At 42.0% G+C, this 17,225-nt stretch overlaps 2 protein-coding genes across 4 annotated transcripts in view; one reads left to right on the top strand and one right to left on the bottom strand.

The window, feature by feature from the left end:
• The first annotated feature begins 2 nt into the window (after positions 1-2).
• Positions 3-12,770, top strand: LOC149340160 (isoamyl acetate-hydrolyzing esterase 1 homolog). Of its 2 annotated transcripts, XR_016283583.1 has the most exons (7): positions 11-386; positions 469-524; positions 1,294-1,513; positions 2,466-2,553; positions 4,247-4,368; positions 6,270-6,541; positions 12,640-12,770. XR_016283583.1 is itself a non-coding variant. In XM_089548908.1 (6 exons), exons 1-6 carry the CDS (start codon positions 318-320, stop codon positions 6,453-6,455), a joined length of 741 nt encoding a protein of 246 aa, XP_089405034.1. In that variant the 5' UTR covers positions 3-317; the 3' UTR covers positions 6,456-8,629. The 2 variants fall into 2 exon arrangements, 1 of the variants encoding a protein (XP_089405034.1); XM_089548908.1 differs by lacking the exon at positions 12,640-12,770 and having other exon boundaries at positions 3-386; positions 6,270-8,629.
• The window catches only part of Tsp97E (Tetraspanin 97E), a 17,156-nt gene continuing 12,611 nt past the window's right edge, over positions 12,681-17,225 (bottom strand). For both annotated transcript variants that reach the window (XR_016283584.1, XM_089548909.1), the window contains one exon: positions 12,681-16,791. Coding sequence is in view for 1 of the 2 variants with exons in the window: in XM_089548909.1 (XP_089405035.1) it covers positions 16,696-16,791 (96 nt within the window). In the remaining variant the exon portion in view is untranslated. The remainder of the gene's footprint in view (positions 16,792-17,225) is intronic.

The raw sequence follows: 17,225 nt of genomic DNA, 5'->3' as shown, positions 1-17,225 counted from the left end.
ACCGAAAACTGCACAAGCTCCGCACGCGTTGCTTTACCCACGTGTCGTCCGCTGAAATCAAAACACAGCGGCACGCACGGCCAGATGCAAGCGTTTACGGTAATTTCACAGCGCTTACAGATGGTGTCTGTTCTGTAGCACAGGAAAAGTGCAACCTGCCGCCCAAACGGTGTTCACATTTATCAGTCACGAACAGGTCATCGGCAGGCGCTGGCTTTACGTTTGTCGGCCGTAAATTTTTGCTCTCTGCAGCTAGCAATTCGCCCCTTGAACGGCACAATTTCCTTGCTGAGCCACCCAGCAACAGGTCACGAAAGATGAGACCTGCGAGTGTGTGCAGAGTTGCCTACCCTCGGATTTTTTTATTCGGCGACTCACTTACTCAGGTACAGCCGGCTTAAATTTGCTTCCACTTTTGTACTTGTTATGCCATCTCTGTGCTATAAGCCTTCTCTTATCTCTCCGTAGAGGTCTTTCACTGAAGAAGGTTGTTGGGGATCTCTCGTGGCCGAAGCATTTGAAAGGTCTGTATACTCGCCAGCAGGTGCACTTAGAGTTTTAACGCTGCTACAAATATTCTGTGTTCTCTTTTCGTTTATGGCAGAATATTGACAAATAACGCTGTCTTTTATGATTCTTGACGTTTTTTTTCTCGCATCTTGTCTCGCATCTCGGCGGACACCCGAACTGCGCCCTAAGGGAAGGGATATATAAAAAGGGAGTGAACGAAGAAAAGAATTTAATTACACATTTTTAAGACGCAGCTAAAATGCGCTTCAGTATGGGCAAATGTGAAGTTGCAATTGCGACTGCTAAAAGGGACTTCATCTGACAGCAATTTTCAATCTTCAATTTTTCACCTGTACGGCCTTCCATATTTGGCTAAATACGAGGAGGGGAACTCTTCATGGTGGAGTAGGTTTCTATGAAGGGATAGTTACCCTTAACATCTGCATGAACGCTGCCATGTAAGACTCGACTCACAGACCAGGGCAAATTTTTCATCAACCACGAATACTTCACATAGAAAAAAATAGATCCCAAACACCAAGTCTGACACTCCAGCAGTAATTTACTGAAAACTGTCCAGCTTTCCTTGGTAGCCGCAGGGCTGTGCTTAGGTGGGTGTTGAAGTTAACGTTCTTTGGAGTTCTAGGGTAGCAAACAGATTATTCTTTCGGTTAACCTCCCTGCCTTTCCTCTTCTACCTCCTCCTCTAGATTTGTGAAATGAGTAGTTTCAAGCAGCTGGATGCCACTGTCACTTCTATAATGTTGATCCTTATTTCCACAGGCGGTGTGATGTAGTGGTTCGAGGCTTCTCAGGCTACAACACACGCATGTGCAAGTATGTCTTACCCAGGATCTTTTGTCCCGAGGATGCTGAAAATCTGGCTGCATTTGTGATGTTTCTTGGCGCCAATGACTGCGCTGAGCCCACAGACTGTGGGAAGCAGCACATACCCTTGAAGGAATATGTTTCAAACATGGAAGAGATGCTGCAGTACCTTAAGGTAATTTTGTTGTAGGATTTTTTGTGGTTCAAGGACATTTCAAGTGCATTGTGTGATGCACAATATGCGAAAGGCACTCACAAGGTCATGTTGAAAATAGGGGCTATTCTATGAAGGATGATGCAACATGAGCAGTCTACTTTGGATTACAAAAAGTATCAGTTTTTCTACTGTAATGATGGAGTCTGCTTGAAGTGCAATTGCCGACTCAATCTAGAGCAAAATTTGTTTTCCTATGACGACAGCAAAATCTGCAAACACAAACAAGGGGGATGAACAAGTGCTGTGGTTTCAAAAGTGATTATGTACCAACTCACCGGACTCTCAGTTCTAGAGCAAAAGCTTACAAAGTTGAGATTTTTTTACTTAATCATGGGAGTATGCCTCACTGCCAATGTTCTTCTAAAGTAATCCCTCAAGATGGTGCAGATTTGCAATAAGGGAGTAATTATACTCATCAGCATCCACCCAAACGCAGCCATACATATGGCTTCAAACTTGCAGATGCTATACCTGCTTAGTTGGTAGAGTGACTGCCCTGGACAGACTCTGGTCCCGCGTTTGAACCTTGGACCAGCCCGAATTTTTCTTTAAATATGAAGTTCCTGTAAAAGCTGCATAGCTTTCCTTTTTAGCCGTATGGTTGTGCTTGGGTTGATGCTAACGAACCACTGCTCCCTTATTGTCTCATAACCAATAATGTTTACTCCAGCATGGGACATGTAAATGGCATATTGTAAGGCATTATTGCAGTCTGCAACTAGCATATAAGTACTGCAATTTTAATAGAGAGAAAAAGTTCCAGTGTCGTTAACACTTGCATGCATGTGAATAGAATGTAAGGCTGTATTAAAGATTACGAGCAACATGGTGGTGCAACTTTTTTTATAGTGGAAACAAAGTAAGGTGCAGTCCGTGGAAGCAAGTGAGCCTTACCTGTTATAATTTTCAGGGTTGTGGTGTACCGGAGAACAAACTCATCCTTTTGACGCCTCCTCCATACTGCGATGAAATGTGGGTAGCCTGCTGCAGAGAAACGGGTAAGCAGGCTGCAGACCGCTGTCCAGAGTTAAAAATCCTTTCTGCCATCCACGAAGTTACAGTGCAGCTGTAGATGGGGAAAGTTTTCCTTTCTGTCAGACTTTACTGCATGTGCTAAAATACGAAGCAGGGGCCTCTATAGCAGGGGTTCTCAAACTGGGTTCCGCGGAACACAGGGGTTCCGCGGGCTGTCTTCTTGTGTTCCGCGAGAACCCTCACCGGCCCTGACCCGGCAGCTGATATGAGACTGGCTCTGAGTGCTGCTGAGCCACGCTTTGACTTGCTCTCAAAAGGGAAGCAGTACCACCCATCACATTAGTATTTGTATTAATCGGTGCAATAAACATTTAACTTTTGCAACTCTCTCTTTGCAAAAATGCACTCGACAACATTGCTGGTAAGTGAAAGCGGGGTGGGGGGTGCTCCCTGGAATTTATTGAAGGCTTTTAGGGTTCCTCCAAGCAAAAAAGTTTGAGAACCCCTGCTCTATAGATATAGCAGGTGTTTCAAGGAAGCTGCTTTTTAACAGTAGGGTTTTCGAGGTAGAAAGAAGTTTTTTGTGGCATAGTAATACCAGTGTTGGCAGACGTCAGAAAACAGGAAAGTCATGTTAACTAGTAAAGTGATTAACTAAATTATAATAGTTAACTTTTTAACTATCACCAATAGGTCCCTGATTGCAATTAGAGATTTGTAGCTGGCATTAAGTAATAACCATATCAGTTTTTAGAATTTCAAAAATGCGATTACCCTCGCTGCTATGTCTCAACTAATTTTGCCTCATCGTGCCAGAAATACATGTGCCTTCGAAAAGCGTGCCGGCAAAAGAAACCTCTCCAGTGCATGCAACTATACTCCGTTCCATACATCAGGTGTAATGCTATGGAAGGTACGGAAGTAGTCTGCATGAAAAATAATACGAGGCTTGTTACTCCAGGCTTGCTCTGTGGCTGAGTGGTCTAATACACGAGTAAGTGACAGCATGTCATCAGCTATAAGAGTGCATTTAATCAAGCCCAAATGTATCGTGTAATACGCGTGCAGGCATCATATTTAATGTTCTCGCTCACCACAAAAAATGCACTACTTTTTGATTGCGGATGTAGGCAGCGCAAACAAGAGCGCTAGCTTTAACAGTGTTGTACCTGATGCATGAACTGGAGTATAGTCGAAATAGCCAAATTTTCCCTATTTCAAGAGTGGTTAATAATCCTTGGTGGAAAAAAACAGCGCAAACTAAGACAGAAAACAGAGAAAAGAGGGGAGACACTACAGCGCTGTTTTCTGTCTTAGTTTGCGCTGTTTTTTTCCACCAAGGATTCACACCAACTAGCCCAAATGTCTGCTTTGCTACAGTTAATAATCCAACTGTACATTTTCTAACAGAGCCCAGGGTGAATGTAAGCAAGAGGGCGAGGACCTCTGGGTGAGCAGTGAGGAAAATGTGTGTATGAAGGTTCTGCATCATTATATGAAAGCTTTGCTGACATGATGCACTACTCTTGCAACAAAAAAGCAAATAACCTGTTTGTTGCATATGTATTTAACAAAGAATAGCATAGTTTAATTGAACTTGTTGCTACAGGCATTAGTGTAAACACTTTTTCCAAGTCTTGAAGTTTGGTCACAGCAGTTGTAAAAATGAAGCTTGCCGTTTAAAGACCTGAATGTACTTTTGATTTCTCATCATAGGCAGGAGTCTGCCGAGGCGAAGCTTAGAGTCTGTGGCCAGATATGTGGGAGCACTTTCCAAGCTCGGTGAGGAGAATAATATCGCCGTTCTCAACCTCTTCGCATCATTTCAACAAGAGTCGGTAAGCACTTGTACATAGTAATAGCAAAATAAGCACGGTCTCTACAAATGTGGAATACACACAGAAAAACAGAGTAATTTTTACAAGGCAACAAAGGGAGCTTTAGTCTTTTGCTTTGTGAGCATGCTTCAGTGAGAATTGAATGAGGCCAAGCATTAGGTCTTGCTATGCTTTCACTGCCGTTTTGGGTAAACTTCACTTTAAGGTGTCAGCTATATATGTTTTAGGTGTGCATAGATGCTTATGCTTGCATGCTTTAGTTCCTTGAATAATCTAAGAAGCAAGCACATCTGAAGAAATTTGATTGTGCTATTTCGACTGCACAGTAACCTCTTTATTGCAGCGTATTTCATTAATTTATATTTTAAGGTTCATGTTGAGCTGGACAGAATGACTGTAAGGACTAAACACCTGCTTCACTGTTTCAAGAGAAAGCTTTAGGGAGACTGAACCGTGCTGTTTTGTTTTTCGATCTTTATCGACATGCTGAAATGCTGTCAAGTGCTGAAATGGAACTGCGCTTGTGGACTTGCGCGCCCGGATTTACCGCAAAAGTGCACATCCACCACCTGTGTTCAGAATCCAGAATCACAGTGGGCATGGCACTATTTTAATGTAAAGTTGTATAAATTTCCTTCCCCTGTCCTTTATTACTATCACTCCCTTCTTTATTTCCACCTTGCTGTATTCTATCGTTTTTTTTTTCCGCCAGCCGCAGCTCAGGTGCTTCAGGTATCGAAGGCAGATGCCACAGCTAGCAAAATATTTTTACTTCCATTTTTAGCTTAAGAGTAAAATGACTTACTGCTGAAAGAAAGTGTGCATGCTTGAAATTTTTCACCACATTTGCTTCCATTGCTCCAGCCAATAAGTGCATGCCAAGAGAAGCATAAAAGAAAAAAAAAGAATATCCAGACTACAGCAGCAAGTTCACTTTGATACATTGTTTAGTGAAAGAGAGTGACTATTTGGAAGGTTGAAGACTATTGAGAATGAAGAGAGAAATAATGCAAATATATGTGCAAAAAAAAAATGCAAAGAGGACTGTATATAATATTCTGTTCTTGTGGTGGAATTTTTATGGCTGCACGTATACAGCACTGAATGGTTGCTAGAAAGTAAGAATTCTTTGAACAGTTGTTCCGCATTGTTTTTCAATGTTATGGCAGGGGTGCATTGTTAGTGCAAGTAAACTTGTGAAGTGACTTCAGCTCAAGATGTGTCAAGATTCAAATGACCAGTTAATGAAAGGAGCATTCCGCGACTAGTTGAGGTTTCTTTGCTTGGAGAATTTAAGAAGCATCGTAACAGAAGCGCTGCACGTTTGGCATCCTGTGAAATTGACATGCCGGCGCAGCTTGAGAGTGGTGCAATGTGTGCGAAGTGCGGAAAGTTCAAGCTTGCCATTAGGCCACAAGGATTTGTAATCACTACCTAGAATTGTGATAATCACATAGACTTTGTGCACAAAGAGGACTTGTTTTGTGCATTTCGTCATGAACAGAAATTCAGCCAGAGCAGCTATCAGAAAACTGATTGTATATTTGGAAATAAGAGCTCAAGTTAAACCAATAAATATTTAAGCTTCCTAGCTCAAAAGCTGAAGAAAGAGTTTTCCCGAGTAGAGTTTGCCCTTAACCTATTTCAAAGTCATTAAGTGATGTGCGGCTGTAAGGTTCCTATATCTTACTACTTTATTGCATGCTGCTTTGTGGTGCGTTATCATTTATTTATCTAAATTACTTCAGCCAGAAAATTGTGTGAAAATATGATAGGACTTGCTCCATCCTAATATTTAATACTACTTTCTCCATGTATATACATACATGGAGAAATGATGTGAGGTAAGTTTACAATTGATCACTTTAGTCATTAATGGCCACTATACTTGCTGTTTGCAGAACTGGCAGAAGCTGCTTCTAGATGGCCTGCACCTGTCAAAGTCAGGGTCACAGAAGCTGGCAAAACTTTTGGTGCCTTTCCTTAATCGGGTCATTGGTCCTGCTCCCGAGATGTTTCCAAACTGGAAAACCATGGATCCTGTGCATCCCGAAAGTGACATAGCTTCCTGGGTCCCAAACACATGAACACTGACAGCACCTGTGTTGGCAAGGCAGCATAGTCTGCCGCACTGCCAGATTTGTGAGAGAGAGAGAGCTACACTTGGCAGCAGGCAAGTCAATGTGACATTGTGAACTAAACATGCTCCGCAAGTGCGCTTTCCCGCATAACAATGCTGTCCCAAACAAGATGGCTGACCATGCGTTTCCAGCTGAAACAAAGCAAGAAAGACTGGTTTTTTTGTTTGATTCTTTCAAAATACGTTTCTTACATTCTATCCACACCTTTAGCGCCTGTCCTGTAGCCCACGTAGTTCCTTTATAGCGAAGTCGGCCATCTTGTTTGGGGCAACACAGTTATGTGGGAAAGCGCACTTGCAGAATTTTGAATATCCCCTATAGGATGGAGGGAGAAAGCACTTAGAAACATGAACCATTGTGAACTGGCTACTTGCAAATGCCAGCGCTTAAAGAATGGTCATGTAGCAATGGATGACAGCTAGAGCTTAGTATCCTTGTTATGCCCGTCTTTTCTGATATGTTAAAAAAGAAATGCTGAACATATTTTTTTAATGCTTTCATCGTCATATAGTGAGTATGCAGCATGTTTACAAGAATCTGTTCTGTCGTGCTCATCTTCAAAGGATTAAATAAATATGTTAAAAAAGAACGAATACAAATAACAAGAAAGTGAGATTCCTATATTGATGCTAGTCAGATGGCAGGAACCTATCTTACATTTCTTGCATGACATTAGAGAACATAAATGACATAATAAATTGTGTCAGCATGAAGAAAATGCACAACAGGCGAAAAAGATACATGCAGGAAAAAGTTAATAGCATAGGTATTGATATGAAATGTTAAGGCGATAAACAGCAATAGCAAAAGAACCGTGTCTACTGCACTTGAGAGCTGTACAGGAGACATTTTATTCTTCCGTCAAGATAATGGGTGCCGTGCTCACACATGCCCCTTCATAGCTGTCAATGGGTAGTGCTTCGATTACATATCAAACTAATTTGTTGTTGCTTTTTTCCATCGCACTTAACCTTTTGAAATCAGCAATACACTGGCAGTCCCATTGGTGAAAGGCTGAACAGCCAGAGTGCTTTTCAAGGATGTAGCATGTTGCCAAATCCTGTCAATACTCTGATCAGTTTGGCCAATGTAGCGACAGCCACACAAGAGTGGGGATTTTGTGAAACAGCTGTTGGCGTGCAGTGCATAGCTTGCAGAATTTCTTTGAACACATACAGACTTCATTTACTCCGTTCACTTCTCAGCACGTGGAATACCCTTTGTCAGGGGCACAGAGCATGGTGTCGACGCCAGTCCTAAATACGACCTTCGTTAAGTTCTGTGCGATCCCATGACTGTATGGTTGAAGGCTGAAGCAACAGACAAGTTGAAGCTGAGGGCAACCTAGCGGTAACAGGGCCTTCTGAATGTGGAAAGTCGGATTGCCTTCTTGTCAGATAGACCATGTTTCACAGTTCATGGTGGATCACATCGCGGTGGAACACAGACAGAGAGGGGAGAATGAGACGAAACAGGCGGCCTGTGTCTGTGTTCCACCGCGCTTTTGTCCACCATGAATCTTTACCAACTTGCCCAACTTCCTTCGCTGATCATGTTTCACAGTCTTGGAGAAATCTTTCTTCACTGCACTCAAGTGCCGTATCCTTTTTGTCACCTATACACAGTACAATCTTATTGATGCGATCATGGTTGATACAAATTGCAAAATATAATTTTTAAAATTCCGTGGCCAGAGTGCATTGTGTACAGTTACAGAATTTATGATGTTTCAAACACATTTCCGTGCTACTACGAAGGATACGGATGCGCGAGCCATGACCACACCCTCGAGCTCGAAGCGCTGCCTGTACGTCGCTGATGTCGCGATCGCCAGTCGTGCACAGTACGTTCTGTGAGCAGTGGCGTGCGGCCGCAAATAAATCCAGTCAGCCATGAACTGATCTGCGTGAATGCATTTCTGTTCTTCAGGGTGATAAGCCCCGGAAGATAAATATTTTTCGCAACCCTGCAAGATTCAGTATATGCAGCTTTTCATGTCAGTACACCTGTTAGTTTCTTTAGTCTGTTGTACATCTTTATCTTGCAAAATGTACCAGCAAGCTGAATGTCAGTCTGCTCACTGACTGGAATTTTTGTAATAAAGTTCTCGTTCACAGCAATGACACCTTTAGTGAATCACTCCCACCTTTTGAATCCTCTTCTGTCCTGCCAATGCTTATAGCACGGATTTCCTTCTGCCCCATGAGAAGCGATCTCTTGACATTTCCCAATCACTGTTCATTTGTGTAAATTTGTTGGTCGTTTCTATAGCCAAAAAATCGATTTTTTTGGCAATTGTTGTATTCGCTTGTATGCCTCATTTTTTATGCTGTCCCAAAGTTACATTGCTGAAATCAACCAGGAAGTAAAAAAAAAAAAGTTCTGTGAATTGCAGGGATATGCTCAAACAATGAGCGTTTTCCTCCGTTACGGTTTTTTGTACTCACCTTGTGAAGCAGATTTCTTCATGACTGTGTAATCCATTTTGAACTCGCTTGTTTTGTTGCACTCCTAGGACCTAGTGCGGGTCAAGAGGTTCTTATTCAAAATTTTCAAATTTATGTCAGTGCTTTGTGCTTTGCAAAAAAAAAAAAAAAAAAAAAACTAAGAATATCTTGACCTGTGGCGCACCGGTAGGAACGCGAATGTTTAGTCAGCCTTCTACCACATATTAACTCTGCAGCCTTTTCACACGATCCAGAGGAAAAATATACATTGCAAAACAATTTTCCGGAGATAAAATAGTGAAATATTGAGAAAGTAGTCATTAAATTATATTTCCAATATTCCCAAAAAATTTCACGAAATAAATACAATTTTGATGAAAGGCGCATCCCCTTTTAAGACAGCACAAGTGAAGACATTCTTGCCAAGCAGTTGTGCTTGCTTCTTTAAGCCACCTTCGTGCTTTCGAGATAGCACTGCTTTGTCAAGTTAAAAAAAAAAAAAACTGCTCTGCCAAGCTTTTGCCAGGCATTTCTCCAGAATGTGACAGCCTTGTCCACTGCTTGCAAGTTTTCCTGGATGCACAACACAGCTATTTCCAGAAAGCCCATGGTCATGCATAGCATGCGTTACCAGTCAAACACATTGTCTTGACAGCGAACGTCAGAAAGGGCAGACAGGTTCATGTAGAAGAGGTTTATTTTTGGCAAAACAAGAGCTTGACATGCTTACGTTTTTCACAGAAAGAGGAGAGACATGCAATTAAAACAGCTCAGTTGGTTGAAAAAGGGCTGACATGTGCCCATTCAAGCTTGAGCTACACATTGAGCTACTGTTTGTAATAAAAGGAAGGTACACGTCTTTAACATCCACAAACTGTCCAGAGCCAATATTGAGCTTTTTCTTTTTTTATTACAGTTTAACTACGTAAATACTAGCCTCCTTTCCAGCGAGTCAAAGCATTTTCATGGATGCTACATGGATCACTGCTGCATAAACATCACGCTACAACAGCATGACCTTTAGTCCTCTAGCAATGCCCATGCCAAGTATGTGCCAGAAATGCTTGCTGTATTATGTGAAGTACAAATAGTGGACCAGTCATCTTCCACAATTTGTGCTATTCATCAATGCCTGGCCTGTAGTTCTCTAAAATTTTTCTTCTAATGTAGGGAAATTTTTATAAACAGGCACAACTAGCACACTAGCTTTCAACCTCCCCTCCTCTAGAAATAGGCTGTAATAGGGGTTCAAGACTTATAGACGAGAAAGTAGCAAAGCTACCATTTTGTACTACTAGTTATAATTGATCAAGGTAGCATTGTACATTATACTCACTAGAGTCCCACTCTTTAGCAATGACACCATCTGCAAGCAAATGCATGCATTCTGCACACACAGTGTGCAAGACATTATACAATGTAATATTGGGCTCCTTTCAGGTTATCAGTCATTAACCACTAAATGTTACCGCCATCTACTTGAGAGCAATCATTTTAAGCCATGTTGACTGAACAACTCCACTGGCTAGAATTTTTGCACAGCTTTGCTACAGCAAACATGCCATTACAAGCAACTTTTCTTCAGCAAGCAAGCCCTCTGCACATTATGACAATACAAAATACCGCAGTTTTGTTTTTCACGTGCTTGAAATGCAGTAAAAAAAGTTCTAGAAATCTTGACATGATAAGAAACAAATTAATCTATTCTTCCTGGCGAGTAGATGCTCCAAAGATACAATAACATTAACCATATTAAGCAAAATCATTCACCATAGTAGCACACGAATGAATAGACAAACAGAACAGTAAAGTTACAGCCACTTTCATTTCTTATATACGCATGTGCCTCCGGTACGCAGCAGAATATGTGCCACTTTGCTCGTTGGTTACAGTTTGGTTTCTGAAAATGCATATGCTATGCAGCTGTGGCATTTGAGGTATAAGCAATATCCTTGCCAGATTACTATAGAATCAGAGCTACTGACAACAGACAGCCTGAGAAGCTGAAGCATTGCCAAGCCGTTGGAGTGGTTTCCCTGAGCAAGACATCATGAGCTGTGTCACAAGTTCTTTTAAAGGCGTGGTTTTGTGCATGATTTAAATTTGGTGTTAGTGCACTTCAATAAGGTGGCACACATCAAAAGCATTCATACACAGCAATGCACTACACCAGAGGTGCTTGGCAAGGAACATAGGACTGAACTCTGAAAGACAAAAAAAAAATAGCCAACTGAAAAGAAAGAGCAACTGTAAAATTTTGCAGAACAATGAAGTACAGTCGTCCGTACTTGTCTAGAACGCTCGAGCGGCACGCTCTGTTGTGCATTAATTGCAATCGGCACTGCTACGTCGGCTCCAATACACGTTTTAAAGACATGAGGAGTTAGAGATGATCCACGGGAATGTGCACGCGCGATAAGGCCATGTTTTGAGCTTTAGGCCACTCGTAAACGACACACGTGTAATCCCCGGTGCTCTGTTCGAGCGCTCTAGACAGATATGTGGACGACTGTACTTGCTGTAGCAACATCTGAAATACATGTGTGTACTAACATAAACATATAAACTGAAGCTCGGCGCATTAATAATTTCCGTGAATACTGATGGTGGTGTCTGGTTTTTGTTTCCTTTGAAGTCTGTGAACCAACCAAACGACCTGCTAATGTACTTTAGAAAAGAAAAAAAGAACTGTGCGACAGTACACTGCCTTCCATGCTGTGGTTTTAAGCAGGGATTGACACTAAACCATCATCATCCTAATGCCATACATTAGGGTAGCTCAGGGCATTCAAACACGTGGCATCACTTCTATCTCAACTAATCGTTAATCATGCACATCTGCAGTTATGTTTTCTATGGTATCTATGTATAGCTAAACTTTGCTATTCACAAGTACGTCTCATGTGAAGAACACACAGGCGAGCTGCAGAATTACGGAATGTAACTTCGTCTCAAAAGGTCAAAGCTTGGTGTGAACAATTTCCATACTAATGAGTATACATCTATGAAATCCTGCTGTGTACCGTTGAAGGGACAGTGACAGCTCCACTGAATTATTGTTCTTAGTATTTTCTGGTTCATTCTGGGTACGTGAATGTCTGTACGGCAGCAAAAAACGGATTAATGGCAGAGATGATTTAATTAAGTATTTTCTCGCCACTCAATTCAAACTCTCAACATTACATCAAAAAGGACTGGTTGCCACTGTTTAGAATTGCACTGCAGTGTAGCATAGCCTCTGGTATCTGCGGCAAAAATTCGATTTAAACACAGTTTATGTACTTGTGATATCTGCTGCTGATGGTTACACCTTATTCTTTTTTGGTCTTTCCTAGCTTATAAAAGCTCAGTTTGTGTTTAGAGTGGTCTGTTCATTGTTACAATGCCGCAATCTACTGATAGCGGCTAACTTCAATCTGTCCTCAATGTCCCTTTATCCAAACTGCTCCTGATCACCACACACTAGCAGTTCGAACTATTTGATTTCAAACTTTTAGTCTGTAGATGTTATATTGAACTCAATAACTGCGGTAGCTTTGACTGAAAAGGAGTTCCACTAGGACACCCCTTGCATCAACAATCATTTGGAGCTCGACTGTGCAGAATGTGCAGTTTTGCTAAAACCAAACAAAACTGACTAAGCATGCACACCTTGTTTCTCAAAAACTGTTTTCCAATTTCAGCCACTACAAGTCATTCCAAGAAAGCAAGACACCTCACTAAGTGATGCTCCGCAACAAAAATTTTTTATTATAAAACACAAGGAACAGGTTTCAGTTAAGAAAAATAAATGATATGAATGCTTCCTACTAAATACTATACCTTCACATTTCGCTTTACACAATATGCACACTTCCCCAGACTGCAGTGCGATATTCCTGGCAAGCATGACAGTGAAAAAAAAGAAAAAAGAAAAAAAAAAGAAGTTTGGTTTATACACACAGCGCAAGTTTTCAGGTTTAATATCGACAAAGTGGGCAGTAGCCACAGGTGCCAAATATTAGGCCATCTTAAATAATCTCCTCAATGTAGCGTTTCCCAATTTGTAAAGAACGCTGGAGGCCTTGCTACAATATATAATCATGGCAAGCACTGGCTCAGCATTAAACAAAAAAGACTGAAGAGAACACAAAAGTACATCCTCGAAAATACACAACAGCCATAAATGTCCCTGAAACAAAGCTATATATAATTAAAAATGCATGTCTCATGCAGCAAGATTGCCGACCATGCTCATAAATGGTGCAGTCCTTAGGTCCACAGGGGCTAATGATGGTTGCAACAGACTGCTGTGCATGAATCGCAGAGCACAAAGTTGGTGTGTCTAGGTGCTACAGGAAGTGTGTCCACACTATGTCTTTGGGTAACTACAGCATCCCCTAACAATAAGGTCAGGCTCAATGTGCAGTTAAACATCATATCCAACTTATGTTGGACAACCGGTCATTACAAACAGTGGGCATGTTGCAGCACCAAGTTCCACATCAACCATATACAGAATTTACGCTATCTCACAAGTCTGTTAGCTAGTGCACGACAAAAGACTTTGCAGTCCATTTCTCATTTCACTAAGGTAAAACTAACACAAAAAGACCTGCCACAAGAAGAAGCAAACAGATAAGGAACGTAGCAGAAGGAACATCACAGGTCACAAAAAGAAGATCTGAGGAGCTTCTTATTGAACGTGTTTCTTTTCGAAGTGGCCCAAATGAGGACTGCTTATGTAATGAGAGACAACACAGTAAGAAGGAAATTGAGCAAAGGCCTTTAACAATGCACCAGTTTGTGTGCGTTTTCTCGCCTGCAAGTTCATACGCATGTGCTGAATACATGTGAAAAAGCACAGAAATTAGAGACTGCACACCTCACTTTCTGCCTGCAATATCATTAACAATACATGAGACACAGCACAGCACAGTACTGTTCGAATGCTTAAAGGTTCAGAATAGGTACTTGCTTCCACATGAACCCTGCAAAACTAATGAACGTAGAAAAGCCCAGCAATATTTGAGGCTACACATGGAGTAAGGTTGCTTGTCACAACGCCACGTCACATAATCTTGAACGACAGTGATCGAACATGGAAAAAACATTAGTGGCAAGAGTGCATCCCTGTTCCCATTTTTTTCCCTTGTGCCCGCCTCGCAGTACGGCTTCCAGCTGCATCACGCAGAAAGCTGTGGCACTCGCCAAATTACGTACTGCAATTGAACAAGTGAACAGTCCTCCATGGTAAACTATTTAGGGCTGGCTTTCTGTGAGAAGCAATTCACCTTTGCCTTATATCTGCACTGTGATACGACTGACCACGATTACTGCACGGGCTACCTTTGAACATTCAATAAAACTGCCACACATGCCCTCTAGCAGTTACACATGTATTACAAGGTAATGTGTGCCAGGTGTCCATGCACCAGCAATCGCGCTTCAGCACATTATTCCATGCAATTGAGCAAAAGACCCGGACATTTCGAGCCGGCCAGCTCCACTCTGCATTGCCATGGCCTCCCTGTACAGTCCACACTGCATGCCAAATTGATCCAACCAATCAGGTGTGTAACCAATCTGGTGTGTAACCAATCTGGTGTGTAACCAATCTGGTGAATCACCATATGACTAAAAACACAACACATTAATGCCACTTTTCTGCTGCTCATTTACCGTATACACTTGTGTAAGGGTCGCACTTTTTTCTTCAGATTTTGATAGGGTGCGGGCCTACACACTATCGCGTTTTTTCTACTAAATTTTTTCAGACTACAGTGGACCCCACATTATGCGCGTTTCACTGACCTGATGACCTGCATGACCTGCATGACAAATACCATGGGCCTGGTGACCGTTTCATAGAGACAACACACTGGTGTTAACTGCCTGCAATACAACTAGCCAGTAGATCACTTCGCCAATTGTCACCCCAATTTATTTCAAACAAGAATGAAGTAAAAAATGTGCACCTATAGCTATGCGATTTTTGGGCACCAAGTTGAGGGGAGTGGCCCCCACATGAATATACGGCATTTTTATTTTTTCACTGCACGCCTGCAGCAATGTTATTAATGCGAAGTGCAATGTCTCTGCTCACCAGTGCTGCTTCTGTTGACTCAATACCAGTGGCACTGAGCAATTCTAGCCACAAAGCATTAAAATCGCTTCCCAGATGATTTGAAGTGCACCAAAAGTGCATAAAAAAGGTACTGGCAATTTCCTTCAGTTTCCACAACGAGAAGCTCGTCGTGCCACACTACGGCTCCCTTGGTTAGCGGGCAATCGCTAATCCTACAACACTAGGACAGAGCTCTAACATAGTACGATGCCGCAAAGGAATTCCGTGCAATGCTGCTTCATTTCCCATAGCACTTCACCTTTACATATCACTTATATGGGGAAAATTGCTCAAAATGGTGCATACTGGAGGGAAGAAAAGAATGCCACCAAAATTAAAGGGACAGCGTGCTGACTTAATGGCTATATTTTTTTATAATTGAAAGCTCCGTAGCCAAACAAATGACTATCTGGCCATGGCGCTGACAAAAATGGCAGAATAATGTAAGACGTAAATTCTTTTACATGTGAATGGCGCTTTCTAGAGATAGTCTGCATCCGCAAATCACGACATCACAGACACGATGACTACCGTGCCACCCAGGTGGCATGTAGCGGCAATAATGAGCATGACATCAACCTAGACGCATAGGTTTCATTAAAACTATAACTGAGCTCACTAAGGTTCTTTTAAAATACCATTAATAAAATGAGACTGGTGGTATCTATCACAAATACCAGCAACTGTTTTTTTTTGTTTTTTTTTGCCAGCAACAGCACTGGGCAGTCGGCATTTCAAAACATTTTAAGAGACGATGGGAAAGCAACGGCGTTAAACCATTAGAAACGGTGTATATTTGAAAGAAGAGAAAAAAAGAAATAAGGCAGCAGAAGTTGCTTTCAGTAAATTATCCTTAGTCCTGCCCATAAAGTGTGTCCGCTCCATGCAAAGTAGCCCGACTACATGGAGAGCCACAAAGAAACTTTAACAGAGCACGGCGCAACTATTGGCCCTGGCCAGACTTTCTTTGCCAGTTTAAATATCTGCCAAAATGCGAGTTCTGCCGCGACTACTCTCATCAGAGAAAAAAAGATCTACAAGAACATGCCAATATATTTACACTCATTTTTGACAGTAGAGCGCCCCTTCAAGAAAAAAAAAAAACCCTCAGAACTACCTGAATTCAGTCGTGTGGGTGTAAAGAGCTACCAGATTTTTAAAACTTTTTCTAGCCAAACACAAAATCCATATTCTGTCACGGGTTAGCATAGGACCACTGCCAGACTAAGGAAGCCACTCTGCCAAAAATCAGCTAAAACCGGGATCTTAAGAAAAATGGTCGCAGCAAAGTTTATCAACTTGAAACAGCAGTGAAGTTCCAGCTAAAAATATTTCGGAAAGCTGTGTAATCCACTTTTGCAGTTGCACCCGCTAACCACCTCAGTCCCTACTTCAAAACCTTCGCCACGTTGGGAAATTCCCTAAACACACCGGATACAAAACAAAAGAAAACTGCGGCCAGTCCAAATGCACCAACTTGGAATAAAGAAGAAGACACAGAAGAAAGAAAAGACAAAAGTGGGAATGTGAAAGGGCTTTGGTGTTGCGCATGTTTTTGTGGTGGGGACGAGGAATGTCAGAAAACATGGAGAAAGAAAGAAAGAGAGAGAGAGAGAGAGAGTTGGGTGGCCTGTCACGTGACACGAGCTCCTCCACCCAGCAGAAGGTAAGGATCCGCCTCGGGGTCTTTTTGGAGTCGGTAACGGTAAGCCACAAATACGGCCACCAGCTGGAGAACACCGGAGACAACGGGGAGGGAAAGATGAGACAAACACGTGAGGACAACAGGCCACTGACACTCACTCAGGAAGAAATTGGAAGGCTCAAGGCAACACTTTAATCCATGCATGTGAATTGGTGCACCACGTTAATCTCTTGCAAGACAACGCTTCCCACAGCCCAGTACAGCACCTCACACAGACCACAAGAAAAGGGGGCAAAAGATGCGAGGTGCAATCATGGACAAACAAAATTAGAATGAGCCAATGCAAACACGAGCAACAAAGTAAGATCTTAGCAGCGTTTAAAGATTAATTTCAAACAGATTAGGTTTTTGCTTTCTCATTCAAAGTGATGGCTCTATGCTCTGAAAATGGACCCCACGAATTCACCACCAATCACCATCATGCTATGGCTGAACATCGATCTAGTGGAACTTGTGAT

This window comes from Amblyomma mixtum, chromosome 6 (genome assembly GCF_055824585.1).
Source record: "Amblyomma mixtum isolate Tamu chromosome 6, ASM5582458v1, whole genome shotgun sequence".
Classification (NCBI taxonomy): Eukaryota; Metazoa; Arthropoda; class Arachnida; order Ixodida; family Ixodidae; genus Amblyomma; species Amblyomma mixtum.
Note: the sequence above shows the minus strand (reverse complement) of the source record. Positions and strands in the feature narration are given on the sequence as shown.